Source organism: Acipenser ruthenus, chromosome 9 (assembly GCF_902713425.1).
Source record: "Acipenser ruthenus chromosome 9, fAciRut3.2 maternal haplotype, whole genome shotgun sequence".
NCBI classification, from domain to species: domain Eukaryota; kingdom Metazoa; phylum Chordata; class Actinopteri; order Acipenseriformes; family Acipenseridae; genus Acipenser; species Acipenser ruthenus.
In genome coordinates, this window is record NC_081197.1 from 26,089,592 (window position 1) to 26,115,556 (window position 25,965).

Below are 25,965 nucleotides of genomic sequence, written 5' to 3' on the forward strand. Positions count from 1 at the left end.
AATTTAGTTGTCCAAGTGCAAACAACCTCATTAAAAATAAAATAATGGGAGGGTTTATTTAAATATCACCAAATGCGCTGAAAAGAGATGCTGCGTGATAAAGGATATCATTCAATAATGCACAGGGGTTTACATGAGGCTTTACGCGCTAGGCAGAGATGAAGAGAAGGTTACCCCCATCTGTCTAGAATGCAAAGGGCTTGCAGTTAAAACGGTTCATGCTACCAAGAAGAAGAAAATAATAATAGTTATTACTATTATTGTTTAGAATTAAGTGCCATGGGGTAGGCACCTGCAGTTCTCTTGTTATTGTGCACAGAAATTTGGCGTGCAACGCAACCTCTTGATCAGCGTGGTCCAGCCTTTCCAAGAGGTGGCTGTATTGCCGATCCTGCCTGGCAGCGGTGCATGCAATCAGACGGTACATCCTTCTGTACTCAGCAGCTACACCAGCTACAGCGGACATTTTAGTATAATTCGAGCTTACCAGCTTCTCAGCCATAATGCTGTTTGTTTACTTATAACCTCGTGGACATGCAGGCAATACTGATACACACAAAGAATTAGAAAAAAAATTACTGTCTTCTTGGGCTGTACAAAAATGTTCTGTAATCACATTTTTTTTTTACAACGCTGTCCTAGCTGAACAGAAGCCAAATAAAAATAAAAATACACTTTTTACTGCTATGGCATCTGTTTTTTTTATTTCATAACTACAGTGATAGTTATAATTATTAAGATTAAACTGATAAAACAACAATCGCAAATTCTGAATATGTGGCAACGAAGCCAAGCACCCCAGATAGCCAATCGTTACACTATTATCACTTTCTATTGCATTAAAAATGCACATTAAATGATAGGGGCATTAAAATATACAAGAACCAATACATGCTGTAGACTTTATTTTATATTGCAAAATCAAGAATAGGTCACCACACGCACACAAACTCAAACAGAGCGATTTCCAATTTAGAACAATGTTAGCCTCTTATATGCATTATTTTCAATGTATATGACTGCATACTATTTAGAATTTTGTGTGCATCCAAATAAAATTTAAATTGGCTATTAACCAATAATTCCAATATTTGTGCCAAAATTAACATAGCACAGTTGTGATGATAAAGCTTCATCTATAATAACCAATGCGCTTAAATTTTACAATAACTGCTTGGAAGCCGTAAAGTTGCTCGCAACTCTGGGTTTTTTTTGTAACTTTTAGTCCTATTCGTTCATTTTAAAATACAGAATAACATACCCTTGTGTGTGGGCTGCATTGTTTACTAATCAGGGTGCAGTTTTACTGAAATCTGTGATAAAAAGCAGGCACGTCCATCACATTGGTAGGTAAGCATTTTAAAAAATATATATTTTCAGTTAACACCAGTAAGTACTTAAGCCTAGTAATTAGAAAATACCATTTTTTCTGTTTTCATAGGTATATTATGACCCTATCTCAGATGGGGGTACGCGGTAGACTAGATTTTTTGGAAAGGTGTACAGGGCCTACAAAGTTTGAAAACCACTGATGTAGTCCAAGCAGAGAGATACTGTCCATCTAATATATATATATATATATATATATATATATATATATATATATATATATATATATATATATATATATATATATATACACACTTTTTTTTTCATAGAAACTTTTTTGTACTAACTTTTGTACTTGATAACATTAATTAAAAAATCCAATTGATGCCTATGATTAATACATTTTGTGACTCATTTGAAGCTATTAATATGTTTCAATATTAACTAAATTGAGTTATTAATCAAATGTTACTTGATTTAATTACTGTCTTGTTCACAGTCATCTTAAAATAACGTTAGAATATGTTTTGTTCAAAATATATATATATATATACAGTACTGTACTGTGTGACTCACACTTGGACTCTGACCCTGATGACTCAGACTCGAGGTTTGAGGACTCAACTGCAAGTGATGTTGAATCCTGGAAGTGATGGTATGGCCCCCACAGAGCCCTGATCTCAACATCATCGAGTCTGTCTGGGATTACATGAAGAGAGAGAAGCAACTGAGGCTGCCTAAATCCACAGAAGAACTGTGGTTAGTTCTGGGCCAACCTACCTGCCGAGTTCCTTCAAAAACTGTGTGCAAGTGTACCTAGAAGAATTGATGCTGTTTTGAAGGCAAAGGGTGGTCACACCAAATATTGATTTGATGTAGATTTTTCTTCTGTTCACTCACTTTGCATTTTGTTAATTGATAAATATAAACTATTAACATGTCTATTTTTGAAAGCATTCTTACTTTACAGCATTTTTTCACACCTGCCTAAAACTTTTGCACAGTACTGTATATATATATATATATATATATATATATATATATATATATATATATATATATATTTTCAACAAAACATATTCTAACATTATTTTAAGATGACTGTGAACAAGACAGTAATTAATCAAGTAACATTTGATTAATAACTCAATTTAGTTAATATTGAAACATATTAATAGCTTCAAATGAGTCACAAAACGTATTACTCATAGGCATTAATTGGATTTTTTAATTAATGTTATCAAGTACAAAAGTTAGTACAAAAAAAAATGTGCATCTCAAAACCTAGCCCGTAAAACTGCATTCTTTACAACTCATAAGCAAAAACATCATTCTATGAACAAACTTAACAAATTAATATCCCAAAACATGTCTTTTTTAAAATACTGAACCATCTAACCACCCATTAGTTTAAGGCAGAATTTTGTGAGACAGACAGACTTCAACACGTTCAGCTTGTTCGATGTGGAACAGGAACAGATTTTAGCCTTTTGGATGACAGCGATTTGAGGATGCTGTTTGTGCATTGTGGTGATTTTGTTTAGACAGAAAGTTCCAAGCAGTAGTTACATCATATATAATAAGCTATAACATTAATATTATGGGTCAAATATATAAAACATCTCACTATACAGTACAGACCATCGTATGTTTATTGTATTTTGCCAGTATTGCATGTACAGTTGTAATGTATCTGTTAGAATACAGTGAATTGGCAGTACAGCTATGGTCAAAAGTTTTGCATCTCCCTATAGAATTACTTTCTTCATAGAGTCGAATGAAGCGTTAAGATACTGAATTACATACTGCTTTGTAGTTTTCCATACTTAACAAAAAACTGACATTTTAAAACGTGACATTTCGAAATCCAACATGCCTTAAAAAACCAGTATGGCTTTCAGTAGACTTTTGCGATATCGTTCTTTAGTTTCTTTGATTACATGATGTTAAATTTAAACATCTAAATTGTTAATATAAGCTTTTTTTATTATTATTATTTTTTATGATAATTGTCTCAATGTCTCAAAAAAAATTGTACGTGATGCAAAAGTTGTGGCCATGCTGTACCTGCGGGGCTCCACCATGTTCCACTGAACAATAGTAATAAAACTGAATACAAATAATCTCTCTTAGCAAAAATATAAATATATATATATATATATATATATATATATATATATATATATATATATATATATATATATAATGTGTGTAAAAACGTAATAGTTGATAGTTTTCAAGCGAGGACGTTTAATTTTACTATAACCATTAAAATGAGAGAGCAGAGGAACAAAGGGATCTCTTGTCTTTCTAACTTGAACAGAGGCTGAGATATGAGCAATTAAAATGTAAGGGAGGTACCTCACACTGCTGCCCCGGGAAGTCCTGTCTGTCTTGGGCAAACCTCTCCCAAGTACTTGGCGGTGACTGTCCAAATTCTGTCAGATTATTTATTTTTTTGCAAGAATGAAAGTCCCGAATCCTTTTTCGTCATGTCCAATTCTTTTTTCGCACTAGCGAAAAAAGTTTACGAGAAAAGAATTGAGGGTATAAAATCTTTATTTCTTAACATTTTATAATATATATATATATTTTATTTTTTCTAAAAAGACACATCGCAGACCGTCAGGTGTTCAAACGAGTACAACCGACCCACTGTTGTGTCTGTATGCTGCCCAGCTGCTGACATAACGTTTAAATAAAAAATAAAAAAACGGAACAAGATGGCGGCCTCCCCTTTCTGATGACAAAAGAATAAGGTCTGACTAAAAAATATATTTTTTGTGATGGCCACATTATCCAAAAAAGTAGAAATCCCATAGAATGGTGGATGAAAATGTTAATAACTTTTTTTTTTTTAATAAAGTTAGTCGTTGCCAATTATTTTTATTATTTTCTCCCAATTTGGAATGGCCAATTATTATTTGAAGCTCAGCTCACCGCTACCACCCCTGCACTGACTCGGGAGGGCGAAGACGAACACACACTGTCCTCCGAAGCGTGTGCTGTCAGACGCCACTTTTTTTCACACTGCAGACTCACCATGCAGCCACCCAAGAGCTACAGCATTGGAGGACAACGCAGCTCTCGGGCAGCTTACAGGCAAGCCCGCAGGGGCCCGGCCAGACTACAGGGGTCGCTGGTGCGCGGTGAGCCGAGGACACCCTGACCGACCTAACTCTCCCTCCCCCCAGGTGACGCTTGGCCAATTGTGTGCCGCCCCCTGGGAGCTCCCGTCTACGGTCGGCTGTGGAATAGCCTGGACTCGAACTCGCGACGTCCAGACTATAGCGCTCATCCTGCACTCCACGTGGAGCACCTTTACTGGATGCACCACTCGGGAGCCCCCCAATAACTTTTGAACTGATTAATATTTTTACACGAAACAAACACAGGTATACTCAGTAACCCTAGAGTGTTCTACCACAAAAAAAATTCCCAACAGTATTGGTGCAGGACGAGGGAAAAAATCTTTATCTCAAAAACCGCACAAGCTACTGGAATGGTCCATATCTACACCAGGGTACAGGTCATACCATTTTCCAGGCAAATCTGTCAAACGACTCAAAAGGTATTAAAGGGCACAAATTTGAGTTTAACATTGAATCCATGGTCAAACTCTATAGCTATAACTATAGCTACCGCACCCCTATAATATATCGTACACCCTCGCTATAACAAATCTGTTGGGTTCCAAGCCTTTTGTTCGTTATATCGAGGGGTTTGTTGTAGCAAAAGGACAATTAAAATGAACGCTAAACTGTTGGAGTAAGTTAATGAGATGAGATTGTGAATAACAGTAGAATTACATGTACCTATTCGTCTCATGTATGCAGTGTTCTGCCTTTGCTTTATCCTATTCGTTAAATAATTAAAACGCAGTACAAAAAGCAAAAATCCTGAATTGAAGCTAAACTTCTTATACCAGGCTGCTAAGGGCAGCTATTCAGTCTACCTTTTACAGCATGCACTCTGAAGTGCGGGTTCTCCCCACACTTTTTGGGAACAGAGTGCTAAGGGCAGCCTCCCGTCTACCCCTTTTAGCACATCTGCTAGTGCTGCAAGTCCCAATAACATTTCATACTTGAAAGGGAACATTAGGTTATATACCATAACCCTGGTTCACTGAAATATAAATGTTATCCATTACCTTTCGAGGTCGCTGTGTTCACTCCAACCAGCGGGCTTGAATAGAAAATTGGTGCTGACCCCTTCTGCTTGCGGCACTTTACCTACTCGGGGTCTCCGAGCCTGATGCAGGGGGGGAGGGGGGGCTCTGTCTAGCAGCTTTGACATATGACTCGGGCTACACAGAGGTATATTCTAATCGGTAATGGATAACATTTCTATGTCAGGGAACCAGGGTTATGATATATAACCTGACGTTTGTTTATGTAATACTTTGTAGTGTTGCTTTAGATTATTACAGTTTCAGTTGGTAACATTTGTGGGTGTTGTTCTTGGAAACCTACCTACATTTTTATGATGCTTATCTGCAATGTGGAGTTCTATCCTTGGTTGGAATATGTTACTGACATTCATTGTTCTTAACGACAAATCAATTTTTCCCCTTTTCCCAGGTTATGCGCACTGGAAAGGGCAGGTTCTGACAGCGGACGAGCTCCATGTTCTCTATCAGGGTCTTAAACTTAACAATGTGAACCAGTACGACTATGTATTAACAGGTAAGTCATTTCAATGCACCTGCACCTACAACTGCTAATATCGCTGTGAACCATTTAAGTTTCCAACTTCATATTTTCAGTGCTGTGGTCCTAGAAGATCACATTGAATGAATGAGTCCTGAGGTGTGAACTGTAGCAGATTTATTTATTTATTTAATCAGAATATTACACATCCAGGATTGCATCCCTGGTTTACTCTCTCAATGGTTAATGATAATGTACACCTAACTGTTAAGGTGTATTGAATCACTAATAAATTCATGATTTATTCACACTAAACTGACTACTACAGAGTCAATAGGTGGCAACTGGTTAAATGATCTGCCTAAATACATTAACCCCTTTACAGCCAAGCGTTTTTGTCATAGATGTCACCTCGCAGCCAAGCATTTTATGACCGTTTTTACCATACTGTCTTTAGTGCTGTTAAATACATTTATTTTTTTTATTTCCAGACTCTTGCCAGAACACATTACCAAATATTAACCCTAACAAAACATTATTTGTAAGATCATAATATATATATATATATATATATATATATATATATATATATATATATATATATATATATATAAATTATAAAAAAGTTACAAATTTAAAATGTTTTTTATTTTAGGTATTTTAAGATAAATGAAGCACATAAGTAGACAACGCATTTTGTTTTTTTTTAATGTATTTATTTATTTTTATAATCCCTGCCATTGTTGTGTTTGATTACACACATCAAATAAATAAATGTGCAATAAGGGGCATTGTACATGGAAAAAACAACAGTATTTACTCCCTTTTTTTCTTTTTTCTTTCATTCCACATAACAAAAACTAGGATCACAACATAAAAGAAAAACTAAACATTGACCACTATACAAGAAATGTATTTTGTATGTTGGGCCACTGTTGGAAAACGTGAGTGAGGCATTTTGGAATGATCTGTATGACAGACAGAAATGGACCCTGATTGACTCTCTTCCCAAATATCAGATAGAGATCACTATTTGGCAGCTTGTGTTGCTTGCAACACAAATCTGGACTCCCACACAGACAGAGCCATTTTTCCACTTGTCCAAATTCTGGCAGGGTGGTTAATCGTTGGAGCTATTCAAAGTTCTTAATATAAATGCTAAAAATACAATTTCATGTATAATTCAGGGCTTATTCAAAGTATTTGACCAGTGCATTCACAAGCAAAAATGAATGAAAATGGTTATAACATTGATTACATAAATTGAATAGTTCAAATGAATCTTTACCATATCAAGTTTCATTTAACCGTGTATTTGACAAACAGTTATACCATTTCAGAAATAAAAAAGGTTCCCTTTCAAGTACGAAATGTAACCATTGCCGTATGGGTATCTTAGTGGGTTTTAATGTAACTTTAAAATTGCTGCTTTTGTATATACTGTTATTTAAATATGTTATTAAAATGGTCTGATTGTGGCAGTTGTATGTGTGACATGCTATACTAATGTATTGTGGTTTGTTCTTTTTTTCTGCTGTGTACTGTACAGTACTTTGGAATACTTTTTGTATAAAAAGCGCTATATAAATGCAATAAATCAAATAAATAAATTTACCTCCTAAGACCCCAATCTTGAATATTGTATACCAAAGCTGCTCAGTGAGTCTGTGATGCAGTCATGGCCCGCCCCCGAGGTATCAAAAGGACTGCGCTCACAGATCTCAGTGCCATTTTTCCTTTCATGACTGACCTGATCATAGGGTCTTGTTCAGATAAGTATATATTTGGCATTTAATGTCGATGTAATAGTTTTTACTAATTATGTGCATTATGTGCACTACAGCCTGTTGCTTGTTGCATCCCGCTACGACCTTGTGCTGCAAGTGAAGCCAGCAGCTCGAGTCGTTCCTTCGCAGGTATCCATCAACATAAGTCAGCTGACTTTGTGCTCTCCCCGCAGGCTGCATAGCTCTGAAAAAAGCTAATTTTAATTCTCGTTTTTGCTTTTTAGCACCTCACGAGACGTTTTATATTATTTATGTAACTGTTTAATTACTGGGTTTTTTTTAGAGAGTATTTTCTCTTTGTGTGTTTTCTGTTCTTTTACAGATTCTACGCGCAGGCCTGTCTGCAACTTGGTGCTCAGCACACATGCAGCAAGAGCAGCTGCTGGGCTCAACAGCACTGTGCAGAACCGAGATACTCGCTTCAGTTGTTGTTGTTGCTTTAAGCAATTTCAACCACAGTATCTTGATGTCGTTTTGGTGACAGCTTTATAGCATCACCATTACGAAGGCTGTTTGTCCATTCTAACAAGCAGGCTTCCCTCAGTCTTGTGTGTGCTACTGACTGAGTGGTTTTGCCAGTGACTTTTACAGGTGAGCATCCCTGTACGTTGCCACCCCCGGTGACTGTGAACTGATGGACCCATGCCGAACCGGTACTTAGGTCACCGACCCACTCCACTCCCTACCCGGTACTGAACCGGGTCTGAGGTTACTGCACCATCCCCGACCGTACCCATACTGACTCAGTGCTAAAGTCACCGAACCGACCCTGTACCGTACCCATACCGTATCTGTACCAACCCGGTGCTAAAGTCACTGAACCGACCCCATACCGTAGCTGTATCAACCCGGTGCTAAAGTCACCGAACCGACCCCATACTGCACCCATACCAACCCGGTGCTAAAGTCACCGAACCGACCCTGTACCGTACCCGTACCAACCCGGTGCTAAAGTCACCGAACCGACCCCGTACCGTAGCTGTACCAACCCAGTGCTAAAGTCACTGAACCGACCCTGTACTGCACCTGTACCAACCCAGTGCTAAAGTCACCGAACCGACCCCGTACTGCACCCATACCAACCCAGTGCTAAAGTCACTGAACCGACCCCGTACTGCACCCATACCAACCCAGTGCTAAAGTCACTGAACCGACCCCGTACTGCACCCATACCAACCCAGTGCTAAAGTCACTGAACCGACCCCGTACTGCACCCATACCAACCCAGTGCTAAAGTCACTGAACCGACCCCGTACTGCACCCATACCAACCCAGTGCTAAAGTCACCGAACCGACCCCGTACTGCACCCATACCAACCCAGTGCTAAAGTCACCGAACCGACCCCGTACCGTAGCTGTACCAACCCAGTGCTAAAGTCACTGAACCGACCCCGTACTGCACCCATACCAACCCAGTGCTAAAGTCACCGAACCGACCCCGTACTGCACCCGTACCAACCCAGTGCTAAAGTCACCGAACCGACCCCGTACTATCTCGGCATTCCATGACAAGTAGTCTGTGGATTTGGAGGCTTTCCATCCACCTCCTTACCAGTCTGACAGAGAGTGACAGCGCCATACGCTCTGTCCAGTGTAGACCCAGGCGTACTACATTGTCTGCTATGGAGCTAAGTCCCATGGGCAGCAGTGTGGAGTAGTGGTTAGGGCTTTGGACTCTTGACCGGAGGGTTGTGGGTTCAATCCCCAGTGGGGGACACTGCTGCTGTACCCTTGAGCAAGGTACTTTACCTAGATGTGGCTCCAGTAAAAACCCAACTGTATAAATGGGTAATTGTATGTAAAAATAATGTGATATCGTGTAACAATTGTAAGTCGCCCTGGATAAGGGCGTCTGCTAAGAAATAATTAATAATAATAATGGTCAAGCTCTGTCTAAGCAGCGGCTGTCCAGATGGATAGCAGACACGATCATGACTGCCTATGAGCTGGCCAACTTGCCCCCTCCAGAAAAGCTCACTGCCCATTCCACCAGGGGCATTGCAACTTTGTGGGCTTATTCCAGGGAGACAGTCAGCATGGTTTTAGGAAAGGGAGATCATGTCTAACTAACCTGCTTGATGTTTTTGAGGATTCAACATCGACAATGGATAATTGCAAAGCATACGACATGGTTTATTTAGATTTCAAGAAAGCTTTTGACAAAGTCCTGCATAAAAGATTAATTCTCAAACTGAATGCAGTAGGGATTCAAGGAAATGCATGCGCATGGATTAGGGAGTGGTTAACATGTAGAAAACAGAAAGTACTGATTAGAGGAGAAACTCCAAAATGGAGCGAGGTAACCAGTGGTGTACCACAGGGATCAGTATTAGGTCCTCTGCTTTTCCTAATCTACATTAATGACTTAGATTCTGGGCAGAAGTGTGGAGTAGTGGTTAGGGCTCTGGACTCTTGACTGGAAGGTTGTGGGTTCAATCCCTGGTAGGGGACACTGCTGCTGTACCCTTGAGCAAGGTACTTACCTAGATTGCTCCAGTAAAAACTCAACTGTATAAATGGGTAATTGTATGTATCTTGTAACAGTTGTAAGTCACCCTGGATAAGGGCGTCTGCTAAGAAATAAATAATAATAATAATAATAATAATAATAATAATAATAAATATTAAGCAAACTTGTTAAATTTGCAGACGACACAAAAATAGGAGGAGTGGCAAACACTGTTGCAGCAGCAAAGGTCATTCAAAATGATCTAGACAACATTCAGAACTGGGCAGACACATGGCAAATTACATTTAATAGAGAAAAGTGTAAAGTACTGCACGCAGGCAATAAAAATGTGCATTATAAATATATGGGAGATAATGAAATTGAAGAAGGAGTCTATGAAAAAGACCTAGGAATTTATGTTGACTCAGAAATGTCTTCATCTAGACAATGTGGGGAAGCTATAAAAAAGGCCAACAAGATGCTGGGATATATTGTGAGAAGTGTTGAATTTAAATCAAGGGAAGTAATGTTAAAACTTTACAATGCATTAGTAAGACCTCACCTAGAATATTGTGTTCAGTTCTGGTCACCTCGTTACAAAAAGGATATTGCTGCTCTAGAAAGAGTGCAACGAAGAGCAACCAGAATTATCCCGGGTTTAAAAGGCATGTCGTATGCAGGCAGGCTAAAAGAATTGAATCTATTCAGTCTTGAACAAAGAAGACTACGCGGCTATCTGATTCAAACATTCAAAATCCTAAAAGGTACAGACAATGTTGACCCAGGGGACTTTTTTGACTTGAAAAAAGAAACAAGGACCAGGGGTCACAAATGGAGATTAGATAAAGGGGCATTCAGAACAGAAAATAGGAGGCACTTTTTTACACAGAGAATTGTGAGGGTCTGGACCCAACTCCCCAGTAATGTTGTCGAAGCTGACACCCTGGGATCCTTCAAGAAGCTGCTTGATGAGATTCTGGGATCAATAATCTACTAACAACCAAACGAGCAAGATGGGCTGAATGGCCTCCTCTCGTTTGTAAACTTTCTTATGTTCTTAAGTTCTTATGTTCTTATCTGCTCACAGGCTTGCTGAGGAGCTTTGCTATACAATTTTCAGGATCTGGGTCCTTTAGGAGGTAAATATCCATACGGTGATGGTTACATTTCTATTTCAGGGAACCAGGATTATGATAATTAAACATTATCAAAGGTTTATAAAAACTAATAGCAAAATAATTCAGAGTAGCAGTAGTTTTCAAATAAATCCACAAATTCTAGTTAGTTATTTAAAACAATCTATATTTTAGAAAGCATAGACGTGATTTAACAGTAGTTGATTTTGCACAATATATAATGTCATGGAAAGTCTTAATATGAGCTAAGTAAGTCTTATAATTTTATAAAAACATTCTAAAATGATTTAAGCATGTTCAATTAAACACTTAACATTTTTAATACATTGCAAATATTATCACTAGTTAGGCACAATCAAAACGTTATGAAATATATAGTTACCACTGCAGTGTGTGTGAGTGTAGTTATTTTAGCAAAGAAATCCCTCACAGCACGTGGAGTCCGCTGGATGCAGAAAAGTTTTCTTTTTGTTGGAATAAAGAAACCCGCAGTCTTTGAGTTCACTTGAAGCAGTGTCGATTTTCTTTAGAAGTTAGTTCCGTGGATGCAGAATAAGTTCAGTTTCTGTTCATAAGGTTGTTTAAAATACGCTCTATTTTCAAGTATTTAATACAAAATAAAAAAAAAACTCATAGCATCAGCTTGGTTGCAGGCAGTCTTAAGGCAGGATCTTCTCCAGAACCAGGAAACAGCAAACAGCACGTCAGAGGTGAAGTGATGGAATGCCCTGTTGATGTTTTGATAAGCGCGTCAGAGAGAGAACGAGAATGTCCTGTGTTGAAATGTGAATATCCAGGTAAAAAGGAGTGGTGCCAAGGCTACTGTCACTCAATTGGATGACTCTCCCAGTCATTTGATTGGTGAACTCTCACTCAGGGGTGTTTCCTTTCGAATGAGGTCTGCTTTTATCTTGGCATTGTAAAAAGGCAACGTCCTTCCTTGTCTCATACAGTTTTACATCAGATTTTAGATAAAATGTCTTTTTTAGTCATAACATGAATGTAATTTCTCATAATCTTTTATAAGTTTCAAATTCCTTCGCCCTACATGATTTCAAACATGCTCATATTAAAATGTGTCGTCTTGTAAGAATGAGATTTAAAAACATGCACCTTACTTAAAATACTTTTATATTTCCATTCTGTTGTGATATTTCATTGCAGACTTTTTTGAATGCTCATTCATCGAGTTGTTTTAGCAAAATATGCTTATAAGTATTTCAAATGAGTGACAATCTTCAGTTTTATTGTAAATGTTTTCATGTCCATTCAGTTAATCCAACAAAGTCTTGTATTTAGTAACGTTTTTGAAGGCATGAGCACTTTCAGAGCTGCAGATGATAGCTCTGGATATTCTTGTCGCACAGAAATCCAGAGGTTGCTGAGAAAACCTGAGCTTCAGTGTCTCGTCACAAGAAAGGTCCATCAATGTTTCTTCTGCTTTAAGTGGCAAATTAGCCCTTGCAGTCAGTAATAAAGTGGTTTCTAATCCACCCCTCTGCTTTCCGATCCTTTTCAGGGAAGTACTCTCAAAACTGTAGCTGAAGACTTTCCAGGTGGCTGACGATAATGGATTGTAAGTCACTCTTTGAAAAGGTGCTCCCATCAAAAAAGTTAACTAATAAATAAAATGCTTCCAGACTGCCACGATTTACGCGATAGTACCACAAGGCCAGCTTCTTGATCCAGCTTTCGATTTTGTCAATGAGAGTAAGGACATACTGTATGTATCTCGTCCTTGGAGTGACGTGTTAAGGATATTCAAGCTATCGGAAATATCTGCCAGGTAATCTAGCAAAGCAAGCCATTTAGCATCCTCAAGCTTTTCGGCCAGCCGAGAATTGTTGTCGGAAAGAAATATTCTCAGAACTTGTTTCAGAATGGGTGGCATTTTTTGTTTTTTAGAAACAAGGTCTTGCCTCTGGTGACTAACCTGCTGTTTTTTCCTGTCATGGCACCAGCACCGTCATTGCAAATGCCTACACAGCGCTGCCATTCCCAGCCAGCATCGGAGACAAAACCATCCAAAAGAGCAGAGTTCCTGTCATCTTCAAATCTAATGTAGGTCAGCATCTGAGCAGCACCTGACACATCAGTCGTTTCATCCAACTGAATAGCAAAAAAAATAGCAATACTTTGCTTTACTTTGACGATCACTTGCTCATACAGGTCAATAGCCATACTGTGAATTCGCCTGGCACCAGTGTCATTAGACAGGGGAAGCTAATCAAGCTGGCTGGCAGCACTTTGTCCCATCATAATCGAAACCACCTGCTTGGCACACGGTAGAAAAAAAGTTTCTCCAATATTGGGGGGTTTACCAGTTTTGGCTATCCAGTGTGACACAGCAAAAGATGCACAGAGAGCCTTCTCGTTAGTTGTAGCCGCCAACTTCAGTACTTTCGCCTGGCCCCTTAGCTCTGTCAACTTTCGCTGAAAGAAATTGATAGGTTTCCCTTGAAGAGAACTGTGCTTTAACTGCAAGTGTCGCAACATTTTCAATGGTTTTAAACTCTCCTTAGCCAACACTTCACCACCCACCACGCACTGGCTGAGGATCCTCTTCAGAACCAAACCAAGTCAAACCGTATTCCAAATATTTATCATACTTCTGGGATCTTGTTTTTTTGCTGCTGTTGGATCCTTGTTGTCAGCACTTGTTTTGCTTGCAGTGCTGCTCGACTCCCCTTCATTACTACCGTTTCCAATATTCTTCTTCAGAAAACACTCCATTTTAAAATGCTGTGGCAAAATATTATTGCTATGGTGAAGAAGAAACACGGACAGATGAAAATAAAAGGATGCATGCACCAAAACACACAATAAAATAAAAAGGGTAAAAAAAAACAGTCTTGTACGCTATACTTTCTTTATCGTTTTCCAATCGGACAGAAGCTCCCGCCAATCTCCAAACTAGCTTGTGGAGCACAGATTTCACCCAATAATTATACCCCACAGCCACCCCACAACTGCAGCATTTAATCAGCCCCCAACCAGTCACACCCCCTTTATCCTGTAGCGGCAAACGCTACAATATAGTAAAACTTTCTGAACTCCCTTCACAGCAAATATAGTCGAGTTAACACTACAGAAGTGTATTTCACTGATTGGCTGACATGCAAGACCGCTGACATGTAACAGCGGAAAAAAGCCTTAGTTGGTTGCTAGGTAACCAGTTCAGAACATTCAGACAAAGGCAGGAAGAGAAAATGAGGACCCATTAGGAGTAAAAAGTGCCAAAGAATATTTTCAAAGAACGAGCCTGGAAGCATGTAAAGTTTGTGAAAACTCAACCCCCCCAGTCTCCACAAACACAGACTACAGATTTTAGAAATGGTTTAAATCCTGTGTTCACAGACCCAGATATATTAATGGAAGGAAAATAATTGTATTAATAACACTATGTAACACAATTTTTGTTCCTGGGTAGTAAGTGTTATTTCCTAATTGCTTATGCCTCAAAAGTATAGAAAATGGCTATTATTCCCCACAAACATTGCTTTTGTGACCAGGACAGTGATATTTTGAAATGTACCTATTTCCAATGAGAAAACGGGCGAATTTGTGTCTTTTCGTTCACATAAAGTCAGAAAAAAACAACATCTGAATCCAAATTAACATGTATTTATACTAAAGTAATACAAAAATGACTACAAAAGATTTAGAAAAGAGTAGTTTTTCGAGATTTACAATTATACTGTAAATCACTTTCACGAATCAGCCCCCAAATGTAGTCTCCCATCATGTTCTCGTTATACTGTCCTTGGTAGCGGCGTTCAAAGTCCAGTATATCCTGGTGGAAGCGCTCGCCTTGCTCCTCCGAGTACGCTCCCATGTTCTCCTTGAATTTATCAAGATGAGCATCAAGGATATGGACTTTGAGGGACATCCTACAGCCCATTGTGCCGTAGTTCTTCACCAGAGTCTCAACAAGCTCCACATAGTTTTCGGTATTGTGATTGCCCAGGAAGCCCCGAACCACTGCGACAAAGCTGTTCCAAGCCACTTTCTCCTTACTAGTGAGCTTCTTGGGGAATTCATTGCACTCCAGGATCTTCTTTATCTGTGGTCCGACGAAGACACCGGCTTTGACCTTTGCCTCAGACAGCTTAGGGAAGAAGTCTTGAAGGTACTTGAAGGCTGCCGACTCCTTATCTAGAGCTCTGACAAATTGTTTCATAAGGCCCAATTTGATGTGCAGTGGTGGCATCAGCACCTTCCGGGGGTCCACCAGTTGCTCCCACTTGACGTTGTTCCTCCCCATAGAGAACTCAGTCCACTGTGGCCAGTCCCACCTGTGGTAGTGCGCCTTGGTGTCCCTGCTGTCCCAAAGGCAAAGATAGCAGGGAAACTTGGTAAAACCGCCTTGGAGACCCATCAGGAATGCCACTATTTTTAAGTCTCCTATGACCTTGATGCCATCTCAGAAAAATGCAGATATGTATCCACTTAGGCAGCTGGAACTAAACTGAACTGGTGGGCTTAAGGCTCCTGTATTTATACTACTATTTATATTACTGGAAAGTTCTAGAAAGTTCTAGAAGTTACTCCAAGTTTACTCAGCACTGAATCTATCTGGAATGTTCTGGAAAATAGGTAAATTTCAAAATATCACTGTCCTGGTCACAAAAGCAAAGTTTGTGGGGAATAATAGCCATTTTCTATACTTTTGAGGCATAAGCAATTAGGAAATAACACTTACTACCCAGGAACAAAAAAAAAAAAAAAAAAATTGTTACACGGTTATACATTTTCTCCACAGTGATTTCTGGCAGACACAGACATGTGTTTTTCTTGCATTTGAATACTGTACATGTAAATAAATGTTTGTTCGGATATTTGTCCCAGCACTAAAACATATTTGAACTCCACATATTCAATTCTGGAAACATGATCGTCAGTCTGTCAGATGACAGAATCCAGAGGCTAACTGCCCGCTTGGAGCTGTTTCAGCTCAACACAGCAGTGAGGGTATTGACCTGCCAGATCCTTCTGGGCCTGATGGCAGCAGCATCCAAGGTCCTCCCCTTAGGGCTCTTACGTATGCGTCCTCTCCAAGCCTGGTTCAACCACAGGGTCTGGCACCCTGTCTTAGAATGCCACCGCTTACTCACAGTTTCTCGTCAATGTATGGAGGCTCTGTCGTGGTGGAAACAACCAGCTGATCTATGCTTGGGCACAGCTCTTGGCAGTGTCACAAGGAGTGAGGTGGTGACTACAGACGCTTCAGATTAGGTTGGGGTGCAGTCTAAAATGGCTTGGGGGTACAGGGACTGTGGGAATATTTTGGAGCTGCGCTCAGATCGTCTGGCCCTGCAGCATTTTTTCTGAGAGATACATGTACAGTGCCTATAGAAAGTCTACACCCCCTTGAACTTTTTTCACATTTTGTTGTGTCAGTGCCTCAGAGTTTCATGCATTTAAATGAGGATTTTTTCCCACTTATCTACATACCATAATCCACACTGTTTAGGGGGAAAAAAAGTTTTTATTGAGAAAAAAATTATATATTAAAAATACAAAACTGAAAGATCATAATTTGATAAGTCTACACCTCCCTGAGTTAATACTTGGTGGAAGCACCTTTGGCAGCAATTACAGCGGTGAGTCTGTTGGGATAGGTCTCTACCAACTTTGCACACCTAGATTTGGCAATATTTGACCATTCTTATTTACAAAACTGTTCAAGCTCTGTCAAGTTCATTGGGGAGTGTTGATGGACAGCAATCTTCAAGTCATGCCACAAATTTTCGATTGGATTTAGGTCGGGGCTCTGACTGGGCCACTCAAGGACATTTACCTTTTTGTTCCTTAGCCACTCCAGTGTGTGCTTTGGGTCGCTGTCATGCTGAAAGGTGAACTTCCATCCCAGTTTCAGCTTTCTTGCAGAGGGCAGCAGGTTTTCCTCAAGGACTTCTCTGTACTTTGCTCCATTCATTTTCCCTTCTATCCTTACAAGTGCCCCAGTCCCTGCCGATGAGAAACATCCCCATAACATGATGCTGGCACCACCATGCTTCACAGTAGGGATGGTGTTCTTTGGGTGGTGCGCTGTGTTGGGTTTGCACAAAACATAATGCTTTGCATTTAGGCCAAAAAGTTCCATTTTAGTTTCGTCAGACCACAACACTTTTTGTCACATGACTACAGAATCTCCTGAGTGTTTTTTTGCATACTTCAAACGGGATTCAAGGTGGGCTTTCTTGAGTAATGGCTTCCTTCTTGCCACCCTACCATACAGGCCAGATTTGTGGAGTGCTTGGGATATTGTTGTCACATGCACACTTTGACCAGTCTTGGTCATAAAAGCCTGTAGCTCTTGCAAAGTTGCCATTGGCCTCTTGGTAGCCTCTCTGATCAGTCTGCTTCTTGCTCGGTCATCCAGTTTGGAGAGACGGCCTGATCTAGGTAGGGCCTTGGTGGTGCCATACACCTTCCACTTCTTAATAATCGTCTTCACCGTGCTCCAAGGGATATTCAAGGCCTTTGATATTTTTTTATACCCATCCCCTGATCTGTGCCTTTCAACAACTTTGTCCTGGAGTTCTTTTGAAAGGGCCTTGGTGCTCATGGTTGAGTCTTTACTTTGAAATGCACTACCCAGCAGAGGGAACCTACAGGAACTGCTGAATTTCTCCTGAAATCATGTGAATCACTACCATTTAACACAGGTAGAGGCCACTTAACTTGGTGTGTGATTTTGAAGGCGATTGGTTACACCTGAGCTAATTTAGGATTGCTATTACAAGGGGGGTGGACACTTATCCAACCAAGCTATTTCAGTTTTTTTCACACATTTTCAGGATGACTCCCCTTTTGAAAAAGAACGCTCAGAGACCAAATTCCAATCATGTGTAATCTTGTGTATAGGGCAATTTACATTTGACAGAATGAGCTAACAAGTTACACCATGTTATATACATAAATATGTGGATATTTATATACATACATATATCAATTAAAGATCAGAGGGTAGTTTATGGTATAGTTTATTCTATATAGAGCCCATTTGTATGCGTTTTTTTTTACATTTTACATTTTAGTCCTGCTAATAAACCCTAAGAAATTATGCCCCTTTTTAAAATTAAATTCAGTGTTAAAAATATATATATATATAAAATATATTGTCCTCATTTTATGCTTATTTTTTTAAACATTTCATTTACATTTTAAACATATTAAATATATAACGTTAACATGGAAAACTACATTTTGTGTTTTTGTGCAGCAAAACAGCGCAACGTATAATTATTATTTTCTTCTTTTCTGGGCGTTCTTTTTCAAAAGGGGAGTCATCCTGAAAATGTGTGAAAAAAACTGTTCTGCCACCATTTCCGATCACCACAACCATCAATTTCAAACTTCTTACATATAAATCTTCAATAAAAAATAGGTTGTGGCTTGTTCTACCGTGGGGAGGGGTATCTCAAAAACTAGAAGCCTTTTCACGATTGGCCGCAACACTAAAATACCTCCTGACAGAGGACCAACGCGGTGGAACAACGTGTACAACATGAACCCGGTCACAGTGAGTACGGCGTATTGTGTTTGTTCCTGGATGTGTTGTGGTACAGGACTGGTGCTTGTTTTTAAGAAACCCGGCTGAAGCCAATGGGGTAACGGAACGGGACAGTAACTAAAAGCTCACAACATACGGATATTTTAAGTGGGGCTATCCACAATGGGATTGATATCCATAAGAGAGGAACCCTGTAAGGAAAGATATAATACAGAATTGTGAACAGTACTCTGACTGTGGTTACAGTACAGTTAATAAATTATTAAATTTGAAGAGCAGTTTGTTTTTACCTTCACAAAAGGTTGGCTGGGCTGTGCAGTTCTACAAAGGACCACCGGGGTAAAAGTAAGTATAAACCTGAATGTAGTGAAGCCAGAGGGACCTGACTCCACAGCACCTGGAAAGAGAGGAAAGGGGACACAGCAACACAAAAAAGTCCATAATGTCAAAGTGAAAAATAAAATATACAAATTGTTCTAAATTAATTACAAATATAAGCAGGCTGTGTGGTCCAGTGGTTAAAGAAACAGGCTTGTAACCAGGAGGTCCCCAGATCAAACCCCACCTCAGCCACTGACTCACTGTGTGACCCTGAGCAAGTCACTTAACCTCCTTGTGCTCCGTCTTTTGGGTGAGACGTAATTGTAAGTGACTCTGCAGCTGATGCATAGTTCACACACCCTAGTCTCTGTAAGTCGCCTTGGATAAAGGCGTCTGCTAAATAAACAAATAATAATAATGATAATAAAACAGAAAATAATTGATTGCATAAGTATTCACCCCTTTGCTATGACACACCTAAATAAGCTCTGGTGCAACCAATTGTCTTTAGAAGTCACATCATTAGTTGAATGGAGTCCATCTGTGTGCAATTAAGGTGTTTCACATGATTTCAGGTTAAATACACCTGTTTCTGGGAGGTCCCACAGTTGGTTAGTACATTTCCTACAAAAACTACATCATGAAGACAAAGGAACATTCAAAGCAAATCCGGAATAAGGTTCTTCAAAAACACTGATCAGGGGTAGGATATAAGAACATTTCCAAGGCATTGAATATCCCCCCGGAGGTTCTTTAAAAGCACCAATCAGGGGTAGGATATAAGAACATTTCCAAGGCATTGAATATCCCCCGGAGCACAGTAAAGTCCATTATTAAGAAATGGAGAGAATATGGCACAACTGTGAATCTGTCTAGAACAGGCCGTCCTCAAAAATGGAGTATCCGGGCGAGAAGGACACTAGTCAGGGAGGCCACCAAGAGGCCTATGGCAACTCTAAAGGAGTTACAGTCTTCCACGGCTGAGTTGGGAGACACTGTGGATACGGCAACAACAGCCCGGGTGCTTCACAAAACTGGCCTTTATGGGAGAGTGGCAAAAAGAAAGCCATTGTTGAAAAAAACTCACATCAAATCTCGGCTAGAGTATGCCAGAAGGCATGTGGGAGACTCTTGAGACCAAGTGGAAGATTCTATGGTCTGATGAGACCAAAATAGAGCTTTTTGGCCTCAACGCTAAGCGTTATGTTTGGCGCAAGCCTAACAACGCATATCATCCTGAGAACATCATCCCTACCGTGAACCATGGTGGTGGCAGCATCATGCTATGGGGATGCTTTGCTGTGCCAGGGCCTGGAAAGCTTGTGAAGATAGAGGGCAAAATGGATGCAGCAAAGTACAGAGAAATTGTGGAGGAAAACCTGCTGAAGTCTGCAAGAGACTTGGGAGAAGATTCATCTTCCAGCAGGACAATGACCCCAAACATACAGCCAAAGCCACACTGGAGTGGCTTAAAAACAAAAATTTCAATGCCCTGGAGTGGCCCAGTCAAAGCCCGGACCTCAATCCAATTGAGAATATGTGGAAAGAGTTGAAAATTGCTGTTCACCAAAGGTCCCCATCCAACTTGATGGAGCTTGAGCAATTTTGCAAAGAAGAATGGGCAAAAATTGCAGTGTCCAGATGTGCAAAGCTGGTAGAGACTTATCCAAATAGACTCATGGCTGTAATTGCTGCCAAAGGTGCCTCTACCAAATATTGACTCAAGGGGGTGAATACTTATACAATCAATTATTTTCTGTTTTGTATTTGTAATTAATTTAGAACAAGTTGTTGATTTTATTTTTCACTTTGACATTATGGACTTTTTTTTGTGTTGATCAGTGGCAAAAACTCCTAATTAAATTCATTTTGATTCCATGTTGTAACACAATAAAATGTGGAAAAGTCCAACGGGGGTGAATACTTTTGAGAGCCACTGTACTTACCTGAGTTCTGGAGCAAAGGGTTGCCTCCAGAAACAGTCCATCCATGAAGAAAATACTGTACTGTGCTCACTGTAGTGGTTATTAATTTTGGATCTATTAAAGGAACTTATTACTTGCAATTATGGTCTGGATCACATTTGTCTGCACTACAATACAGACACCTTAGCCAGGTCCCAAACTACGTGAACACATTTGTTTCACACTTGGTGTTAGAGTGGGATTTGGTTAACCCTGCAGTGGTTGTTCACATGCTCGTCACCGTCGTAAGGGGACAGCAGGAAAAACATGCAGGCTCAACAAGACGCCACGCAAGCTCAACTAGAAGCCACGCAGGCAACTATGCAAGCTCATCAAGAAGCCATGCAGGCAGGAGGGGCTCCAGAGTGGCGCATCCAGTAAAGGCGCTCCTCGCAGGATGTGCCCTATAGCCTGGAGATCGCTGATTCGAATCCAGGCTATGTCACAGCTGACCGTGACCGAGAGTTCCTAGGGGGCGGTGCACAATTGGCTGAGCGCTGCCCGGGTAGGGAGGGCTTAGGTCGGCAGGGGAATCCACGGCTCACCGCGCATCAGCGACCCCTGTGGCCGATAGGGCGCCTATGGCTCTGCAGCGGAGCCGCCAGATCTGTGTTGTCCTCCGGCACTATAGGTCTGGTAGCATTGCTGTGGATCTGCAGTGCGAAAAATGACGGCTTGGAAGGAGCACGTTTCGGAGGACGCGTGTTTCAGCCTCCGTTTCCTGAGTCGGCGGGGGGTTGCGAGCGGTGAGCCGGGGATACAGATAATAATTGGGCATGCTAAATTGGGGTGAAAACCGGGGTAAAAATAATTGGCAACGACTAAATTTTTTAAAAAAAAAAGAAGCCATGCAGGCTCAACGAGAAGCCACACAAGCCCTGATGCTATGAGTGGAGCAATTGGCCGCCCATATTACGCCAGGGGTAGCTGGTCCGGTCTCCACCAATGCATCTATACGGTCTACACATGTCCTGAACAAGATGACCGCAGGAGATGACGTGGAGGCGTATTTACTATCATTTGAGAGGACAGCAACCCAAGAAGGCTGGCCAAAGGATAAGTGGGCTGGCATCCTATCCACCTTTTTAGTGGGTGACGCTCAGAAGGCATATTTTGACCTATCGCCTGAGGCTGCTGAAAAATATGATGTTCTGAAAACAGAAATCCTTGCCAGGGCAGGAATTACTACTGCTCTACGAGCTCAAAAATATCACAGCTGGAGCTATAAAGTGTCGTTACCACTAAAAATTAAAAACCTACCGGTATAAATTAGTGGCAGTTACCGGTGCTATGTTTTGAATGCAGTTTATGCATGTTGTTGCTTTACAGTGCTGGCAGGATGCAGTCTGCTTGTTTCTCTCCCGGTCGACTGTATAATTATTAAAAGCGAACTCCACCACCGCAGGTACTTTTAGTGTACTCTCCATGTTGTTGTTTTGTTTTTTTCGTGTCTGTGACAAAACTCAGAAATCACTATTTTCTTCAGGATTATCTGTAATCAGAAATCTGTCTTTGCTTCCCGCCTACACATTTTGATTCTGGGGCTTCCTGCTGCTTGTAACGTTATGATCACTGACCGGTGCTATAGGCTAGAAGGGTGTTTTCTATTTCCTTAGCAATGGTTTAACAACCATGGCAGGACCCTATTTATGTGTAAAATGACATGATGACTGCATGTGTTAAGAGAGGGGCTGCATATAATTGAAAATGAAATAAGTTTGTTATTGATTTTATCATAAAGACAATGATTCGAGTCTTTTGAGCAGGGAGTCGAGTCGATTCTTCGCTTGCAGGGACTCGAGTCAAGTCGAGTCAAGTCGAGTCATTTGATGGCAATGACTCAAGTCATGTCGAGTCACGAAAAATTGTGACTTGATTCCGAGTCATTGACTCGAGTCATTACAACTCTGCTAGTTAGACACGTAGGTTTATTACTGAAATGCATTTAAATGTAGTTACATTTTTTTTTTTTACTTAACATGTTGCAGTGTTAGCACAGCAAATATATTGTCAGTAACTGGTTGTTGTTATATATAATTGTTTTTATAGAAGTCATGTCATTGGCTTGCGTCTGGGTCAAGAGGTCAGTCAAGAGTCTGAAAGCTTGCGTTTAACATTCAAAATGATTAATGGTATTGAGATAACTAATAAAAACTTTTAATTAGAATAGTGGTTTTGTGTTTCTATATAGCAACATGACCTGAATGCTATAGATCCTGGAAAAAATAATCGGATTGTCGACAGTTAAGTTTGTGTTAGCCAGAACTGTGGCTGTAGTAATCCCATTGGTATATTATTGTTTGTGGGGCTGGTAGTATAGTTTAATAGACACACCAGCACATACGTCGCACTGGTGTATTAGTCTCTCCCCCCTTTTAAATGCCCTCAAAACATGCCTAGAAAATCGTTTTTTATGGTAGGTGTAAGCATTCTGTTGGCTTTTTTAATTGCCTCCCCACACTGCCAGAGTGGTGATGCCATTGAGTCTACTACAACACCTACAAGTATTTCTCTCAACGGGCTAGTTCTATTTGGGAACCCCCTATCGTATTTGATATGAAATTGAATTTGCCATTTTCCTGGCAAATTCTGTGTGCGATCTAAATCTCTTTGCACTATGCAATTAGTGCAACTATTTCCAGGCCTACTGTTTAGCCACCCTCCGGTTTTGTTTCCTATTCATATTTTCCCAGGTTGCTAATTATCCACCTTTGTGATCTTTATTTGATAATTATAATTTGTGTGTCTGGTACAGTATATTTTTCTCTTTTTTTTCCTAGGTTACACAAGAGATACATCATTCTTAGAAATGGTAGTTGATATTGTTCAGGAGCTGAAGCGGCAAAACCCCAATCTTGTTTACGGTGAGCTCTCAGCAAGGCACTATTGTCCTGTAGCCATCGCCATACTTATAAGCAGTGAAGCACCAGGACCACACTACAGATAATCAATCATTTTGACTCTTGAGTATGTGCAATTGGTACCAGGAAAATGTATTAATTTGTTTCACATGCCTCTAACTGAAAAAACAAATTAGTGCAAATCTGTAGTGTAGTTCAGATTAATCACAATCAATACAAAAAGTACTGCAGTAGCAAGATTACCCATTACATGTATGCAGTAATCGTGCATCGTACTGCATTGCAAGTTCCAAAATGGGTTAAAATGATTAATTTTTACTGCAATAATACCCAGTAGGAGATACTGTTCTGTCTCATGTCCTGTAATTTACCTTATACAATCCAATAATGAGTAAATATTTCTAACTTTATTGCACAAAATATCTAGTCTTTGCAGATGATTTTAATAATTTTTGTAGTTAAATCAAAAGAGATGCTAAGTTTGAATATGAAGATTTAACCATCATAAATTGTAAACTGAAATTGAATTATTTCTGTCTCACCTTTGTTGCAGTTTGTGATCCAGTGTTGGGCGATCACGGCTCTATGGTAAGGGACTTCTCTTTCCAGCAACAACATTGGCTGTATGTATTAGAGGTGTGCAGATACCAAGATTTTCAGAGGGAGAGCTTTGTTTTGTGTTGAGTAATTAATGTTTTATTCAATTTCATGAATACCTAACAACTTTAAACATCTTTATATGAATTTCTCTGAAAATCTGAGTATCATTCTGCTCAGACCTACTGTATAATGTATACCATAAGTGGTTTTCATATACCAACCATTGTTTTCACCATGTTTTGTTTATTAAGTATAATGTTTACTGCTATACACAAAAACATGAAAACATAAATTTTGCTGTGTGGCTCAAAACTACAGTTTTGACTGCAACAGAGACACTATACCTGCAGTGCGTGGCTGAGCCCACAAATGTGAGATGTCTGGAGTCTCCTAAGCAGACTGTTCAATTGTGGACAGGGCAGACAGGAGTTGAATGTGGTTTAGTTGGAAGATGTAATTTAATACCAAGTGCACACTTAGGCAGTCTTTTCCTTTGTGTAATGGCTGACCAACTACCCCTGGGCTCCTTCCTTTTACTTAATAAAAATACCCACCAAAAGAAGGCCAGCAACCATGTTTTTTTTCAACATTTAAAAGTTAAAATCCCTTATGACTTGTTTTTTTTTGTTGCAACGGAAATCTGCAGTAAAATTTCCTAAAATCTGCAAACAGAAAAATGTATTTCCTGCAAAGAACTTGTCCATATCTGCGGCAATGTTTCCCTTTCAAGTATGAAATGTTATTCCATTACTGATTGGGATATACCTCTGTGTAGCCTGATTTACCTGAGCAAAGTAAGTGCAAAAAAAAAAAAAGAATGCAAGTGCAGAAATGTACAGTACAGGTAGGCTACATTATATGCACATTGTTTACATTGAAGAACTTTGTGATATGCATCTGGACGGTCTTTTTTTGCAAGTATGGATGGCAAATTTTGCCAGCGTTTTCTAAAAAAATCACAATTTGGCTCTATATCCGGATGCTACTCCACAGCAAGCCGCAGTGTTAAAAGTGCAGCACGTACATACGTAGCCATTCAGAAAACATTTCTCCAGTCATCCAAGCAGTTCTCTTTGCATGCTTAACACAGTATAACCAATGCCTTTGTTATTAAAATCAATGGCAATGGCAAATGGCAAACGCTATTTGCCCAATATAAGCAGCTGCCCACAATAATCATGGACAGTGTAGACTGTACTAACATATTTCAACAAGTCTCTGTCAGTCTTTTGGGATGTTTTCTTTGGGTCCTGTTCGTACTTTTGGGATTTCTCTAGCTGTTGTACTTGAACAGACATTATTATTATTATTATTATTATTATTATTATTATTATTTCTTAGCAGACGCCC

At 39.8% G+C, this 25,965-nt stretch overlaps 1 protein-coding gene across 1 annotated transcript in view; it reads left to right on the plus strand.

The window, feature by feature from the left end:
- Positions 1-25,965, plus strand: part of pdxka (pyridoxal (pyridoxine, vitamin B6) kinase a) — a 167,330-nt gene that overhangs the window by 46,443 nt on the left and 94,922 nt on the right. The window contains exons 3-5 of the mRNA XM_034009600.3: positions 5,910-6,014; positions 23,935-24,018; positions 24,569-24,603. Of these exons, the coding sequence (XP_033865491.1) occupies positions 5,910-6,014; positions 23,935-24,018; positions 24,569-24,603 (224 nt within the window). The remainder of the gene's footprint in view (positions 1-5,909; positions 6,015-23,934; positions 24,019-24,568; positions 24,604-25,965) is intronic.